Genomic DNA, 18,452 nt, shown 5'->3' with positions numbered 1-18,452 from the left:
TTTAGTTTTCTCTTTATCTCATGGGAAACTTTTGAAGAAGAGTTGCTGACTCCAAAGATATTTTGGTTTGCTAGCACATGGCTGTAAACTAGGACTTTCAGCCTAAAATTAAAATCCCATCATTTTGACATTTACTTCACATATTGCTTACTCTTCATATCCAGTGGTAGATTTTTTTTGACTCCACCTATTTCAAACAGGTCAAAAGAGAAGGATTTTTTTGGCTACTAAAATATATAGGGTTGAGGTGAATGGGCTTTCTATTTTTTTTTTTTTTAGTATACAATCTTTCTCTGTAAAGGTGGTACTAGAAGAATGACCCCTGTCCCAGGCTGAGTTCATTTTCATGTAAAATGACTCTAGAAAGTCAGCACCCTTCCAGTACAGCCAAACTGCATGTAACCCATCATACACCTGCATGCAAGGCGACACCCAGGATGAATTTCACATCTCAGGGCAGTGCTGCAGAGACAGTGAGAGCACTCAGCTGAGGAAGAGTCTCCTACTTGCAGATAATTGCAGCTTGCGCTACGTGCTCTACTCCATTTGTCTGTCACAACAGCCCCTGTGGACAACATTAGGACAAGATCATGTTAAAAAAATAAAATATTCATATCAAATGCTTCTAAGAGATCTGTGATAACTGGAGAGTGCTGTGATTGAGTAATTTTGATTGATTCTGCATCACAGTGGAAACAATAGTTTGACAGTCAATTTCAGCATAGATATGATTGAAAAGCTCTAAAAATAATCTATTCATCTGAACTTTCTGAGGTGCAATGTAACTCTACACTGGAATTAGGATAGAGGACAGACAGGGAGGGGGAAAAGGACCAAGAAGTAGAGATCTCATGTCAGATTGTTTCAGGAGATAATTTTATCTGGTTGAACATGTTCATAATTACTGGGAAATAGGATTTTCTGCAAAAGCATCTCATGATTTTTTGCCTTATTTCCACTTCTCCCTTTCTTTTACCACTTGCAGATTCCAAAGAGATAAAGCCTAAAACAACCAGACCCTCATTGCTCAGGCCTCAATGCTTCTCCCTCATGTGTCCTTTGGTATGAAGCAAAGTATGGTGGATCCCTATATAAGAGTACCATGAGTATGAGATCCTTATGCTGCTGATACACTGTATACCAAAGCTGGTCTTTCAGTCTTTATCCATAAAAGCTTCTGTCCTTGTCTCCTGTGGATTTATATACTCCATGATATCAGCACTAGAAGTTAAAGAGAATTTTCTTATCTTTTGTATTGCTTGAGCCAGAGGCAGTTCTGCATTCCCAGAACTGTGAATAAATTTTTTATTCTTCCAGGTTATCGGGGGCCTTAGGCACGCTACTGCTTGCTTTGAACAGCTTTGGGAAGTCCTTTGGCCAAATTTTGTGTCCGTAGGTCAGAGTCTCTCCTAAGAGTCGATATAATTTGTTAGACCTACTGTTTATGTTGGAGTCAAAACATATCTTTGAATTAAATCTGGCCTTTTGAGTGATCTGTTCCATGAGGAGACTTCTCTATAGTTTTAAAATTATAAAAGAACTTTATTTGAAATTACATGTAGTTTGCTTGAGCAGAAACATCTGCATCTAGTTTTCCTTGCAATAGATTTACTAGGTCATCCATGGAGAGAAGCATTATTGATAAGTTTGCTAATATAATTCTAATATTCTGTAAAAAATCATGCATGAAGAGTACTGAGCAATTCAGGCAGCAAATGAAAAAACTTGATGAAAATTGCATTTCATAATTTCTAAATCTCAGACAACAGTTGACTAATGAAACCTTCTGGGACTGTGTATTTCATAAATTCCACTTTAAACAAAGGGTGAAACTTGCAAATTAAATTTCCTTTAATTAAATAACATTTTCAACAATATGTTTGATAATTCCTATATCTCAAGTCTTGTGAAAGAGGGGAGAGAGGTGGTTTAAGTACTCCCACTAAACAATGCAATTTAAACAACAAAAATAGAAAGGCAAATTTTCAACTTAAATTTTAAAGCATTTCTACTCAGGAAGGACCATAATTTCTAAAAAGACAAATGGTGGGAGAAAAGGCTGATTTCAATTTAGCTTACATTTAATGTTATGTTTCATTTCATGCTGCTGACATGGTGGTGTTGTACTGTTGAGTGAGTACAGGTGTTTCTCTTGACAAGCAGAAGTGAGACTCTTGTTAAACAGCAGCCCAGTGCACTTGAACTTGAGGCACACCCTGCTTTCCAAAACAGCTCAAGGTCCTATTCACTGCTGCCTTTAGGAACCATAATAATTTGGAATTCACCCTGTGCCTTTCAAAAGCACAAAGCATTGGCCAAACACAACTTCCTACAACCTATGTCTTTAGTGCTGTAATGCTAGAGCATCTCTTCCTGTGTGATCAATTACTTCTTTCATGTTAAGTCTTTTAAACATTTACTCTGTGTCACCAAATCTATGATATTTAGTGCTATATATTAAACTTAGATATTTTTAGCCTTATCCATTTTGTTTCAAACAATAAAGATCTATAGCCTATAGGACTGATATTCGACCTATCTGGCTCTTTCTGTGATTTTAGATGAAATGGATATCACAGGAATGTTTACATCTTACAAAACATTGGTACAAGTAAGCTCTTGTACTCAGAGAGTCAGAGAAATAGTCACTGACTTGTTGCTGTCCTCTAGTTGCAAACTTAAAGGAAAGAATGGTTTTGTGAGTTCTTTCCTAGTCAGGCCTTTCCTGGTAATTGGGAAAAAAAAGTCTCAGTTAATAATACTTTATTTATCAGCTATCTCCAAATGAATCTTGTCATGTCTATAAATTCTGTCTCTATTATATGGGTTAGTCTTCCATAGATAACATATACTGGAAATGGATATAAGATAAAGATAGCTGCCAGCTTATGACAATTTATTTGTGGTATGCATGATGCGCACTTGTGTGCTTTCTGCATGTATACAAACACACAGAGAAGTATCCTTACTAGGGAAGATCTCTGCTGGTATTCTGAGAATTGCACTGTCCAGAACAAAATATGCAGAAAGGAAAGCAAGTGTATGTAAATGCAAGTTCTGTGGGAACCATCATTAATATGCTTATTTTGTAGGGTTTAGTGATCCAGAAGCCAAGCTAGCTCTATTGGCCTCTTAAAAACTACTTAGAAGATTATGTGGCTCCTTGCTGCATCAATACAAAATTGTACTTAACTGAAAAGTGATATCCTGTATATGCCTTTTCCTTCTCAAGTCCTGCCATTCCATTTGGTGAAGGGATTTGCATAACATGCAGTCATTGGCTACATCTAAAATATGTCTTGCATTAGTTTCTTGTGGTGTCCTGGTTTGGAAAGGCTGCAATTCTGCAGGGAAAACTAAATAAATGGGCATAATAAAACATTTCAAATTTTCCATACCATAGCAATAGATTGGTTTTGTTGTTATTTGGTTTTGGGGTTCTTTTTTTGGTTTTTGTTTTTTCAATTAATAAAAATCTAATCACCAAGTATTTAATGTAATGGAAAAAAAGTGATTTATAAGGGTATATGTGCTGCTCCCAGATAATTTTGATCTACGAGAAAATAACTGTTTTAATTACTCTATTGATTCTTGCTAATATAGTTATTTCTATGCTGCTCTGAAGGTTGGTTGTTACCACAAGCTATTCAATTCTTATCTGTACTTGTGTTTTATATTCTATATTATTTTATTTTGGTTTGGGGTGATTTTTTGTTGCCTATAATGTTTTTTTTTTTTCTGGGAAAGGAATGGATTATGGTCTTTTCACTTGCAACATATCTTATATAGTATTCAGATCCCACAGATTTTTGGACTGAGCAACTGGAGAAGACCAGAACATAATGCAAGGAAAAGTAATTAGTCCAAGAAATGTCCAAGAGTGCTGGAAATCAGTAAATTTAGTTGGAGCTTCTGTTCTTATTAAAAAACCAAAACCAAAACCAGCTTAAAAATAAAGCTGTTCATTAGGAGACATTGTTTTGCTTTATACTAAATCTCTCTGGAGTGATGTTAGGTTACTGTTCTCCAAACTCAATACTGATAGATACAAACTCAGATTTTGGCAACCTTCTAATTTTGAGGGCAAAAATGGGCAAGATGATATTTTAAATGTCTCTCTTTTTCTTTGTTCAAAGTAGTTTCTAACATATTTTCCCATATGTTCTTCAGTGTATTTTTTTATGATAAAATTGATTTTTCTTATATTATATTTGAAGAATATCTTGTAAAAATGAAACTTCTAAGCTACAGCTTCTGTGTGGACTTGACTTTAGCTTTGGATTGGCTGACATTGAACTTGCATTTTATGGTCAAGTTGCATTGTATTTCTTGTTTTGATTTAATTCTTAGCTGGGGTAGGAGTTTTGGCCAGAGTGAGTGTACTATGGAAAGGTGATTTTTTATGCCAAAATTCCAAGTAGAGGTATTTATATTTATGTTTGGTTACCCTGTGCAATGCTAATGCCAGCATGTTAATTTAAAGAGGGATTTTATTTCTCTCTGCCAATGATTGTAGCAGAAAAACCATAATTATCATAAATGTAACCTGATACCCCTAAAAATGACATATAAAAAAGGTCTTACTCCAAAAGGATAAAATTCATAGATATGTAAATTTGTGTTCATGACATTCACACCTGTTGAGACAAAAAATTTCATTATCTCTGTTGGCATCATACATTTTATTTTAGGATAACATTATTAAAGGCTGGTTTATGGTATGTTTGAAGTACTATAAAGTTGCTTTTTTTTAAAAAAAAAACAACTGTAATTTAGTGCTAAATATAAATGATAGAGTAACATAACATCACATAACATAAGGAAATGCTGTGGAATATGATCAGTCACAAAGCCATGGATTTTCAAAAGTCACTCCCCTGTATGGTGATAATGGAATCCTTTCATATGCAGTGAAAATCACTGTATGCTAATGGATCTGCAATTACCTAATTTCTGTTATTATTTAAGCCATTGAATAATGGCTTAAGGAAGTAGTTTAATTTTCCAGTGCATCATTTCCAGTGCAGAGGGAGGGAATGGAAAAAGGTTTTAGACTCTTCTCAAAAGTACCTGCTGACAGAAGGCAATGGGCACAAATTCAAAAACCAAGAAATTTCACGTGAACACAATAAACCACTTTACTGTGAGGATCACCCAGCACAAGTAGTTGTCCAAAGAGGTTGTAGAGGCTCCATCTATTGATATTATCCAAAACCCAACTGCACATGGTCCCTCCCAACTTGCTGTATTAGAGGTGGCTGAAGCAGTGGTTTGGGCTAGAGAGGTCTTGTGAGATCTCTGCCAACCTCAACTATTATGTGTCTTTCCAGAATTTAGGATGAGCCATACTAATGAATTCTTGGTGGTACCTTCAATCAGGTTTTATCACATCATTTTGGAGAGGTGTGAAAACTGCCTTAACCATCACAAATGCCTCAGTCAGTTTTTTTCTCAGGAGTCTGCTCCTCTGCTAATGGCTCTCTGCCATGTGGATTGCCTGTAAAAAGCAGCAATGGATTTTCATTTATTTAAGGCATTCATGGCAATTTGTTTGCAGTGACTAATCAGATCAAACTGACAGTCAAAAATTAAAAGACAAAATAACGAGACAGATATCAATTTGGAAAGATTTTTTTCTGTGTGTCAGTGCACATGGGCTTCTGTATTTCAAAGCTGAAAATTTAGGTATTGAGGTTCTGCAAGTAACCAATGTTAGCAGTGATTTATTTCTTCCTTTTTGTACTATCCATTTAAAATGTATGGATTGCATTTTATTGCTGTATTGTCACTCTGTTTAATATTACTTCGAGTATATGTTGAAACTAAACCAAAAGTTTAGTTCTCTTTTCTTATTCCGCTTCAATGAGAATGCAGTTCCTCAGTCTGTAAAATTCAGTAAGTACCACTATTTGTGGAGATTAATACCCAGACAACAACAACTACTCCTCTGGAAATATGGGCTTGCACAAAGGCAAATATCATGGTGTTCTGATCAGACTGTGTTTAACAATATGTCACATTTTAGTCACGTTTAAAGGGAAAAATGAAACACATTACAATGAATACAGTCAAAATAAATTCTCCTAAATGTCTTTTTGCAGAACTTGAAGCTATAGACTGAAAGGCAATCTAAGGTTATCAGAGTGTTTTTGAAGTGTTGCATTTAGGGTTATCAGAACTGTTTCAATTACTGTTGGCTGAAATTATGCATACAGTGCACTGAACTAAAAAATAACTTAGGTAAGTTCGTTTTTAGGCTTAGAGTCTAGGGATGGCTGATCTCAGTACTCTGGACTTGAACCCAATGTTTTATGTGCAAGCTGAAGTTACACTAAGTTACACTCATTTTATGAGATGATTTTCACTCACCTTCAGAGATGAACTCAAATTTTTGTAAAACAGATTTGCATATTACATACCCTAAGAGAAATTTCTCAGCAGTTCACACAATCAGAGCAGCAGTTTGTCTAAATTCTACCAAAAAAAAGGGTAAACGTCTTATAAAGGCTCTAAAAGTTTATTTATTATGCAAATGTGTATAACAGTGATTTTTCTGTTTAAAATGTTATTTTCAAAAAAATATAACTATGAGCAGAATAAAACCTTTTGCCTGTCTGCTTTTCAACAGCTCACAGAATCCTTTTTTTTTATAAATGTCTACAACAAATATACCAGGGAAACAGTTATGTTGATGCTGAATTCAATTTTCTTCCAGCCAAAACATCCTACTTTTGAAGCTTTGGGCAAGGCAAATGCAGTAGTCTAGAAATATATAATTAAAACATTTAAAGAGTGAGACCAAATAACATCTGTTGGAAGCAGTAAAACCCTGAAGCCATGATGTATAATAGTTAAAAAATTAAAAAGAACATCCTTTGATCTAATTGCAATATTGATTTAAGTGTCTTGTTGGTTTCAGTTGGAGAGAATCCCAGAGAATGCCCTGCTCTCACTGATTTTGTGTGTGGGAATAAGTGCATAGAGTCTCAGTTCATCTGTGACTATAAACCAGACTGTGAAGACCTATCAGATGAAGCTGACTGCAGTAAGTATCTCTGTGTGTTAATCTAATCTTCAATTAAAATTATAGCTTTAAATTCTGTAGTATAGTTGAGGTGAGTTCACAAAGATGATTCACTTAGAAGATGATCACAAGCAGATTGCCTTGTCCCCAGGTAAAAAGTTCTGATGTTTTCACATCCTTAGAGATATTTGCTGCAAAAGTATTCAAGAACGGTTTAGTTGCAAAAGTATAACTAACTAGAACCAAAGGTTAAATACTCAAAAAAAAAACCCCTGATACCAAGGCCAAAACCAGCTTAGGGATTAAAAACATACTTAAGGAATTAAATCAATGAGTTACAATAAAAATCAACTCTGAGAAAAAAAAAAAAAAGCTTGTTTATTAATGGAAAAAGGTGTTGAAAGGAAATATCAATGTTGAATGGAAAAGCTAAGCAAGCAAAACTTATGTATAATAACATTTAGGAATGATTGTGCCATAAAAAGGTGAATACTTAAAAATAAACTTGACTTTCCTGTCAAATGAATTTTGCCTTTGTGATCTGAGTCGTGTGAGTACAATTTCATTGTTTGATCTTGCTTCTACCTCAGAGCTATGAAAATATTTTACTGTCATTTCTCTATTACAGAACAGTTGGAAAAAAATTGAGTCTGTTTTTCTTTGCCTAAGTCCTAATGAATACTGAGACACAATTTGTCTGAAGGCATTCTTTGCTGGGGCTGATTGAGATGGAAGGACACAGCTCCATTTGAAAATCTGGATCAAGTTAATGGGCTTTCCAATTCAGGCCTGAAACTCAGAAGCAGTAAAGTGTTGTGCCTTTGTTCCTGCTCCATATCTTTGTTTATTTACAATTACAGTCTGGACTGGATATTTGGAGCAAGAAGATTAAGTAGTCCACATATGCAGCTCAGTAATGAGTCTAAATGTTAGTCTTTGAGCTGGAGGGTCAAATTCTGCCATAATGCAGGTATGCTCAAAAGTAAACTTGCTAGATACAGTAAATGAATCCACACATCAATTCAATATTCATCCATTTTGGAAGTAAAAGTATTTCACTGAAATAAGGCAATATTTTGTGATACTTGGAAAATCAAGGGCCTTTTTTCTTTCATGGGGTTTCTACATGCTTGAGTGGACAGGATTACAAAAGTAATGACCCTTTATTGGACAATGCACATTATAATGTTTTTACCAGGCTACAGACTTACATACTTACTAAAAAAGATGCTAAGATGTCTATATCTCACTATAGGAGATTCTAGGAGTCTGAATCTCACTAACTATAGGAGATTTAACTTGGAGTTTCTCCCTTTCATAAAATAAAATAGCAGTTCTGAAGTATAAAAGCTGAATATAGTGTCACTATTTCCGATGTCTACCTCTTGTAGTACTTTGTGTTGCAGTGAACTTTGTGAATCATATTAATGGAAATGAATTCGCATTGAATGATAACTTAAGAATACTAGGCTTTTAGAAGTAGAATCCAAGATAGATTTTAAGCAGCTAATCTGTATTTCTTGTATACAGCTTTAGTACTTTTTCAGGACTTAGGCAAAGTAAGTGCAGCAAAATACTCTGTAAACTCACCCTTGTAACATTTTCCAGATCTAACAGATAAACACTAAATTAAATTACTGTCCAAAGTGAACTGTTGAGTAAAGATATTCAGAAAACTATGGAGACACTTGATTTGTTCTCTAAATATTGTTAGAGAATATAGAAGCTTCCTGTGGGAGGGTGTTGTTCTGTGTTTTCTGGAAGGACTCTTTTCTTAGTCAGATAATAGATTGGAACATTTCAGGCCATAAATTATCTTGAATCACAGTAAAGAAACTCTGTCTTTGCTATGCTGAAGGAAAGCTTTTCCAAGGGAAGAAAAAAATAATTGTTGATATTCTCTTCATAGAAATAGACTGAAATATCTTTTTATTGTTGATGGAAAGGCTGTATATACATCAAAATATTTTCATCAGTCTTTAGTCTTGCTGTTTCTATGGAAGTGTAATGCAGATATACAGTAATCTGGCATTCAGAATACTCAGATAAGCCCTAGGTATATTTCCCTTTCTGCTCTATTTTAGTCCCAACAAATGATGCCTTATATTTAAACACACTTTTTCCCTGAGCATGTATCTTATAGATGGGAATAAACAACATTAAAGGGCACATAAAGCCTCCTAGATATGGAAACATGATTTTTTAAATGGAAAGACAACAGGACCAGCTTAATCAGAAAAGAAAGTACAACAGGCACAGAGAAATCTCTTCATAGCCTAACCTGTCCCATCACAACTGGTTATGGCCACATTTGTCTGCAGTTTTCTCCTTTGCACTGAGCTCAAGGTCTGAGCTTATTTCACATTCTACTATAGTTTTATACAAGTGTAATTCCAAAGAAGTAAATGGACCATAATCTACTCAGCAGCAATTCCTGTATGCAGGATTTACAACAGAACCTGTACAAAATGAACTGCATCCACGTAGGCTGGTGGACTTTTTTTTTAATAAACTCGTGGTAATTACTTACTCTATGTTTCATTCAGTCCAGTCAGGCAATCTTGCAAAATTTTGATTCTCTTTCAATATGCTGCTGGAAGTACCGAGGTGAAAAAACCACACCTGAAAGCAGTTTCAATTTTCATGAATTGCAGCCAACTGTACAGACAGATTTGATTAATAGCAAACCTCAGTGTTGATGAACCAACTAGAGGAGTGCTTGAATTATTGAAATAAAAGCAATTTTTCCAATAAATGGAGCAATTTTCTTCTACTGGCTTCTAAATAGGGTGTATGCTTACCCATAAAAAAATCAGCCAGCAGGTGCAGATGGGTCACGTGACTTTGTCAACCCAGTAAGTACTGTTCATAAATATTTATTAATAATTGCCTTCTGAATGCACTGCTAACACATTAGGGTAAAAAAATGGTCAGGTATTCTATTGTGACTAGTGTAAATCCTAAATGGATTTGGACTTTGATTTTGTTAGAGATACACAAGAAAATGTATTTTCTTTTTTTTAAATAATGGGTTCCCTTTGTTCTTTCTCTGTGTGAGGTTATTGTTGGAGTTAGGCCTTTATTAGGCTTACATGATGTTTGTAATACACTGCCAATGCAGATCTGTGCTTAGGAGAGACACTTCAGTCCTTGCAGTACGGTAACTACATTACAGTGCTAATTCTCCCCCTAGCATACAGGATTTTGATCCAGTGAATAACCTATATTGGATCAAAACTATACATCTTTTAAGATATTTGTTTTATGCATTTAACTAAGGTGACACTTTTTTTTACCAAGAACAAAAGTCCACAGGGTTACAGGGTGTGTGCAGACCTTGGTCATAAGCAGTTTTATGATAAAGACATTTTCATAAAGAATGGCCTCAGTTTTTCTTTTAGCATCAAAGTAGAAAATAGGAAAAAAACCAAACAGATTAAAAGGAGGAAATTAAATCTGCAATTTTTATCTATATCCTTTATACACAGACAATGATACATAAATACTTTTATTTGAATATTGCAGAATATTTCTAGATAAAGGAACATAGTCTAAATCCTCAAACCCATTCTGAACAGTCACAGTCAGACTTGTACCTAAAATGCTTGGCTGATTGTGATGTTTAATAGTTTGTAACATTTTTCTGAAGTCTCCTCACAGGTGTTGTCCACAGTCACACTCAGCAATTGTGTAGCTGCCTCTGCTTTATAATGAAGGAAAAGATGTATTGGAGCCAACAGAAGAGATTGTGGTGCTATTTGATTCATCTGTACCACACCATTTATATCATTTTGTTGATTAACTACTTTTCCAAAGTAACCTGAAGCAGCAGAGTTAGAAGTGAGCAGTTTAATTCAGACCTCCTAAATTTAGTCAGTGTCCTAATCACTAGAACATATCCCTCATCATAAAGCTGCCATCAGACACAATGTTCACAAGGCCAACATGTCCTTATGAAAAATGCCACTGTGGAAGGGCAGTCCAGTTTTTCTAGCTAATTGTCTGGAAATCATTCTTTCCATTTACCTTGGATAAGAACTAAATTTGGTGAAGTCATTGGTTTGCCATGGGCATTCATCTGTAATAAAGTTTATACCTGCTCTTAAAGTGAAGAATGAGCTTTTCCTTTCCTCATTAACTATCACATATTATTTATGTCCATGCATGAAATTCAGGGAATCACAGTGTTAGCCATACAGAGTCCTTTTCATTTCCATTTTTAGTGTGCACACTATAGCACCTTTATGTAGAGATGAGATGATAATTGACTTTTTGCTGTATTTTCAGGTTACTACACAAGCATTCCTGGAAGCTGTAACTTTGAAACACAAGATCAAGAGTGGACAACTGTATGTGGATTAACACAAGACACTAGTGATGATTTTGACTGGAATATTAGCAACAATGCTGTCACAGGGCAAACACATCCTCATACTGACCACACACCAGGTATTGACATGTGTACTGCATCACTTCTGGGAAAATGAAATATTCACAGAATTTTAAATAAAACCTACAAAAAATGTAGATCAGTGCCAAGATAGCAGCACATCTCAGTGTGATCAGCTGATACATGGGAATGGTTCAAAAATGTGCCAGGAAAGGCTCAGACTGGACAGAAGGAAGTATTTCTTTATAGGTGGGGAGGCCAAACACTGGAACAGGCTTCCTAGAGGTGTTGAGTGCCCCCAGCCTTTCAGTGTTTAGGAGGCATTTGGACAATGCCCTTAACAAAATGCTTTATCTTGAGCAGCCCTGAACTGATAAGCCAGTTGGACTAGATGATCATTTTAGGTCTCATCCAACTGAAATGGTACTATTCCTTTCTATTCAACTCCAATAACAAATTTCAGATACATAATGTCAGCTTCTGACATTAAAAGATGAATTCTCTGATGAAATTTAACTGGCTAGAGTAATACTCTTCTCCTTGTCAATATTTTAAATAATCTACTTTTCCTGAAGTGTGCTCCCATTCCTAATGAATTTCATAAAAACATTCAACCATATGCAGGATGAGGAGCAAAGTGTGGGGCTGTGTGTGAAATGCCTGAGGCTCCTGCCTTGATTTAACTTACCTCCCTGACATTGGCTCGCCAGAAATGTTATTATAGAAGTCCATCTCAAGATATTCCTGACAAACTGCTACCACGATGCCTGTTGATTGTCAGGAGAATGAAATAAATTGATAGGCAATTACAATAATCTGTGTTATGTAGTGAGCATAATTAGATATTACATTACATAAATATTAAATAAATATTTAAATAATAAATATTAAATGAATATTTAAATAAATATTCTTTATATTATACAATATATCTGGGTGGGACATTAATTTCCATCACAAATGTACTAATCTCTATTTGAGAAGTAATTAACTTTGTTTTCAGAAGCTTTGATAGTTAGAATCTCTATCTTAATTTCCATCTAATCAGCAAAGTATAGTTAATATCCAATCCAGAAATATCAATATTTTTACTGTTTTTCTCTTGAGTTTGTGAGCAGCATTGTCTCCAGGTTTTGACTCTTTTTTTTTTAAATTTATCTTTTCAAAATCAATAGAGACACCTTATCATGGGTGGCTGTAGCCAACTTCTGTCCAACTTGTTTATCCTCCCTTTTCCTTTATTCTGCACCTGCTGCAGGAACTGCTCACCTGATCATGAGGGAACTGCTTATCTACCACAAATCACAGTTTTTGCAGACATTCCTACCACTTTATGTCGCAGGCTGTAAATCTGGAATTTACATTCCTCTTGGAAAGGGACAGAACAGACAAGGTAGAGGTAGAAACTACTGCAGCTGTTCCAGGCAAGCTGTTTCTTGCAAATAAGTAGTTTGACTTGCTTCCTTGCTGTTACTTTGATGCAATGAGATAACAAAACAACTACTAGCCCCTGGCTTTTTAAGGAGATTTTGTGTGTTTTTCTATTTCAGTTTCTCTCATTTAATTAGTTCTTTGTTTCTGTGAAATTACCCAGCAATTGTAAGAAAAACACAGTTAATAAGCGAAAGGAAAACAAAATTAGAGCAAAGTGTTTACAAAATTATCCAGATTTGTAATTTACTTTTAAATTACCCAGGCAAGATATATTCACATTAGCTACAGAGGAACTGTTTGTCAGAATCGCCTACAGCCTGTAATACTTGGAAATATCCATCAGTCCATCAGGTTTAGGTTGGATATTAGGAGAAGGTTCCTCACCCAGAGGGTGGTTGGGCTCTGGAACAGCTCCCCAGGGAAGTGGTCACAGCACCAGCCTGACAGAGCTCAAGATACATTTGGACAGTGCTCTCAGCACAGGGTGTGACTCTTGGGGTGTCCTGTGCAGGGCCAGGAGTTGGGCTTTGATGATCCTTGTCCATCCCTTCCAAGTCAGGTTATTCTATGATTCTGTTTAGCACAAGGGACATCTAGGACAAGTGACATCTTTTTATACTGAGACAGGAGAGACTTAGATTAGAAATTAGGAAATTACAAGGAAATTCTTTATTCAGAATGCAGTGAGACACTGGAAAAAATTTGTGTGGAAGCTGTGGATGCCCCATCCTTGGAAGTGTTCAGGGCCAGCCTGCATGTGTTCTGAGAAGCCTGATGCAGGGGTGGCATCCCTGCCCATGGCATGGAGTTGGAACTAGATGACTTTTAACGGCCCTTCCAAGCCAAGCTATTCTGAAATTCTGTGAAATACACAAAGCATTAGCAAGGAAGATCGCCATACAATATGGTATGGTATACATGTATGTGGCAAAAAGAAAAAAAAAAATAGTAGCATCTGTGTTTATAAAAATGCTTACAATCTAAAGCAAAGCATAAAATATTATTGAAAAACCCTAAATTTGTTTTGTTTTATTTTTAAGGTAAAGGACAGAGATTTTTGTATGTCAACTCATCCACCCAGAAGGAAGGAAACAGAGCAAGGATAACTACCACAAAATTCTTCCCACCTAGTCTTGGGGTCTGCAGAGTTCGCTTCTGGTTCTGGATGTTTCCCTCAAGGCAAACAGGAGTCTTAAAGGTTAAAGTCCTTCTACTACATTATGGCATAATAATACTTGCTTTAGTACTATTTGCATTTTTGTGTCTAGGATTAGCAAAATCTCAGGAATTTATATTAACAAAACTTCATCACAACTTACTGCTGTTAGACAAATCTCCTGACAAGATCAAGTCACAGTTCTGCTTTAGTTTTCGTTCCACTTGAAGTCCTTTCACTACATGTGTAAGAATAAACACTGCACATGTGACTAGCATACTAAAACCTACTCAATAGTAGCACAGTTCTCTGCAAAATTCACTCTAACATAAAATAGAGAAATTTCTAATGTTTAGTGGTTAAAATTATATGTTTTAAAAATATTAATGCAACTGTGTGTGAAAGGTATTTTTTTAAAACAATTGGAAATAAGGTATTTAACTCTATTAACAATTATAGCCCAAGTTTCCATGAAACTGTCATCTTGCTGTTCCCCAAGCATCCTTAACAAGTACACTTTTGGTTTTTGAGTAATCCAGTAACAGTCCAAGCAGGGATGTGACCCCTTGGCAAACAGGTCACTTCATGTGACTCACTGTATAAATATGCTGCACAGCTCCTTTTTAAGTGACCTGAGAAAGACTCCTGTCTGTGGGGTTTGTTAAAATTTTGAAAATACAGGTAATTTTAACTTTTTTAGTCAGTACAGAATATATTTTAGTCCATGTTAAAAGTGAACAAGAATATTTTTGTAGTCTTGGACATTGAATTAAGTCAGGAACTTTTTACCACACTGTTCTCCACTGGAAGAGATAATCATAGCACTGTTCCATGGGATTGTAGTGCAATTAGGCTGGAAGGGCCTCAGGTGGTCTCTAGTCCAACCCCTTGCTCCAGGCTGAGTCAGCTACAAGGTGATGCTGGGTGGCTCAGGAATTTACCCAGTCTTGAAATTGTCCATAAATGGAGACTACTCAGCCTCTAGGGGTAACTTGTGCCATGGGTAAACTTTCCACTATCTTCTCCTTACATCCAGCCCAAGGATATTGTTATCCTTCATTCCACCTTTTTTCTTTTTGTTTTCTTTTTATTAGTAATTTTTTTCAGGATGGGATTTGCATATCAATTTTATCTCTAGCACCTAGTTTATTACTCTGAGTATTGCTGTAAATTTACTTATGGATAAAAAAAAAGCTGTATTTCATGAGGTTTGTATAAGCAGCAGTAAAAAGCAAACATAAATTCCTTTTTTGACCTGTTGATAGCTGAAATACTGTGAGATTATCTATGATTAACTATGTTTAAATTCAAGTATCCTGGACCTTACAGCATGCAAGATTGATGATGAGATCCTTTGAAGGAGCTTTTGAATGTTTTCAAGCATCACAGAACAGTTAGCATTTGTGAATAAGTGATGTGTGTGGCCTATGTGTGAGTTAGCAGGCAGACAGCCAGAGCCTGCTTTTTAATTGGACTTTTTCTTTTTAAGAAGACTAGTTTAATTTCCTCTAATTGCCTCCATTTCATAAAGTATTGTCTTACTCCCACATACAAATAAAGTTCCCTGTTTATGGCTTTGCTACAGGTATTCTTACATAGAAATATATTCACAACAGATTGAGGCACTCAGCAAGGAATATCACCTCATCACAGAATCAATTTACCTCTGTGGACATTTTGCACTATTCTATCAAACTAATAAGCTATTCAGTATCAACTGTTGCTGTTATTAAATCAAGAATATAAATTAACTGTACCCATTCAAGTGAAAAAGGAAAAAGCCTAAAAAAAAACCAAAAAAGAAAAGCAATAAAATCAACAGCCCAAAACTTCTGAAACAACAGCTCTGTGAAGGTTTTTTTTTTTTCAGTTTGCACTGGAGGTGAAAGAAGTCAAACTGTAGTAGGAAGTTTGAATAATGTGCCAGAATATTATAACACCAGTACAAAAGCTGATATAGTTCTTATCTAAAAGACAGCTGTCAGGTTGAGTCTGAATTAAAAAAAAATAAAAGGACTGCAGATACAGGGCATACTAAGGACATACTAAGATGTGTGATTAAAATGGCATACAAGGAATCAGTAAAAGAAAGACTAAAATGAACATTGTAATGGTATAGGGAATAGACGTGGTAGAACTACACAAAATAGTGGAAAGTTACAGGAACAATCCCATTCTTACTCAGAAAAGGAACTAGTCACTGAGGAAAAGGAAAAAGGAACTTGAAATGCTTCTATTCTGTATTCACAATGCACATTTCAATTTCACAATTCCATTGTCATAAACTGTAATTTGTTCATAGGGAAACCAAAACTCTGGGCTATTATTATTATTTTTAGAAAGATACAATGTTTAGAGCAACTCTTGCATTAACATAGAATGGATGCTATTTAAAAGAAATCTGAATACTCCTGCTTCAGGACTTCAACCAATCATTAATCAACAGGAGAAGAAAAATGCTTTGTAATGACTAGGAACAAACCTATTAGCTTTCCTTGGAAGCATTTGGTAAGAGTCTTTGAAAGGGGAGTTTTCCAGCACTAAATACAAGCCTGGTCTAATATATCAATCAATATCTTCTGGACAAAAATGCCTCTTAATACAAACAAATGTTGCTGCATTATGCTGCAAATGTAAATTTAAAACCCTCACATTTCGCTTTGCATTCTTATGACTACTTTGTTGAATTTAATGGTGTAGGAGAGCAGTTTCAGCAAAAAATGAATGTGGTTTTCACATCTGTTTCTTCCCAATGGAAATTCTATTGATCATATGTCAGTTAGACTGAAAACACTCAGTGTTTATTGTGCTTCTTTGTCCATTTACCTCAGGAATCTGCCATACTCATACAGTGGAGAATTAAAACTGAAATTAATTCCTGATGTGATAGCTAATATGTGTATAGCTAATATATCAGTTTTCTGCCTTCGTATTTGTTGATATTAAAAGAACTGATTTATAATAAATTTTGGTATAAGACAGATCACTTTTACTTAAAAACCTAAGTATTGTATTACTTTAAACTAATGTTTAGGCAAAACTTTTATTACTTCAAACAGAGGTTTAGAGGAATGGAGAAAAGAGGTAAGTAATTTTTTAAGTGCTTCTCTATTGGGACAATGGAATATGATTCAATTTTGTAATCTGATTTGTGGACTTAAAAACAATTGCAGTCTGTCTCTGGTGAGACTTCGGTCCAAGGAAGACATGTGATGATGACTGCTGAGCACATGAAGAGTTCAAAAGCATAGTCTTAAAGATGTAAAGCAGAAAAACTAGCATCATTATTCACTGGAGTCAATGGAAATTTTCCTCAGCTGACACGAGTCTCTGGTGCCTAATGAAGTGAAAATACAGGTTCTCTTTCTCAAGATTTTCCTGTTTCCTCAGCTGGCAATTAAAGACTCTAAGTTGTCAATGGTGGGAGAATACGTCTCTTATTATGCACTCTTCAGACCTGCATTGGTTTCTTATTTATTAGGCAATTCAGGTGGAATGTAGTACTTTCCAGCATTCAAACTGAATTAGAACTAAGTCATGACTTTAAGGCAGTAAATAGGATTTTCTAAAGAATGTTGTTCTCTGTGGATCAGCTAGATCAGTATTCGGCTGCAGAACAATCTTATCCAACATAAATACAGAGTTGTTCAATGGGATTTTGCTGCAACTTCTTGTTTGGTTGTTTTGAGGGTTTTGTGGTTTTTGGGGTTTTTTTTACTTGTTTGGTATTTGGTGGTTGCTTTTCTTCCATTACATACCATACAGTGGGATTCATCTTGCCAGCTTTTTTGTCCTGCACATCTTAAATTGTTTTCACTACCAGGCTAGCTTGCACACTTTAGATAGGATGCTGTGCAGGAAGGTAGTGCTGGAGGTATTAAGCACCACAGAGTTGTACTCTTGCAGGGATCTAGGGAGATCTTATCCATGAAAATTTACTTGACCTTTCATGTGCTGCAAAAGGCCAGCAAAAGTCTTGTATACACTTGATGTACTTCCTGATCCAGAAGATGCTCAAACACTGAGTGGCATGGGTAGCCCCAGGAGAGAAGATATATTATTATGTTTCTTCACTTTCACCGGGCACAACCTCAGAGAAAATAAGACTTGTATCCCCTGCTAAAGGAACAGAGTCCTTGGGCTTCCCATTTTTCTGAACTGTCCTTTAATCTCATTTGACTTAGCATGCATTTTCAGTTATGTGTTATTCTTTTAGAAATTTCATCTAACTTTTTTTAGAAGACATTTAAGAACACAAACGCTTTCCTGGCATAGTTGTGGATAGAAAAAGGTTTGGAGAACTCAAGTATTCAGGAGTACTTTGGCAAGTAATGAGATTGAAGCATTACCCCAGGAAGGTACATGACAAATGAAACAGAACTGTTCTCGCTCAACTGAGATTTCCAATGTACCAGTTTAGAGATTTACACTAAATGATATCAGTTTCC

At 35.5% G+C, this 18,452-nt stretch overlaps 1 protein-coding gene across 1 annotated transcript in view; it reads left to right on the top strand.

Moving 5' to 3' along the window:
- The window catches only part of MALRD1 (MAM and LDL receptor class A domain containing 1), a 226,904-nt gene that overhangs the window by 140,988 nt on the left and 67,464 nt on the right, over nt 1-18,452 (top strand). Inside the window, exons 27-29 of the mRNA XM_071428846.1 lie at nt 6,920-7,045; nt 11,312-11,473; nt 13,889-14,046. Coding sequence (XP_071284947.1) covers nt 6,920-7,045; nt 11,312-11,473; nt 13,889-14,046 — 446 coding nt within the window. The remainder of the gene's footprint in view (nt 1-6,919; nt 7,046-11,311; nt 11,474-13,888; nt 14,047-18,452) is intronic.

Source organism: Agelaius tricolor, unplaced genomic scaffold (assembly GCF_023055355.1).
Source record: "Agelaius tricolor isolate 1412-34295 unplaced genomic scaffold, bAgeTri1.0.p SCAF_6, whole genome shotgun sequence".
Classification (NCBI taxonomy): Eukaryota; Metazoa; Chordata; class Aves; order Passeriformes; family Icteridae; genus Agelaius; species Agelaius tricolor.
The sequence above is the reverse complement of the archived record's forward strand: the minus strand, read 5'-3'. Positions and strand labels throughout refer to the sequence as shown.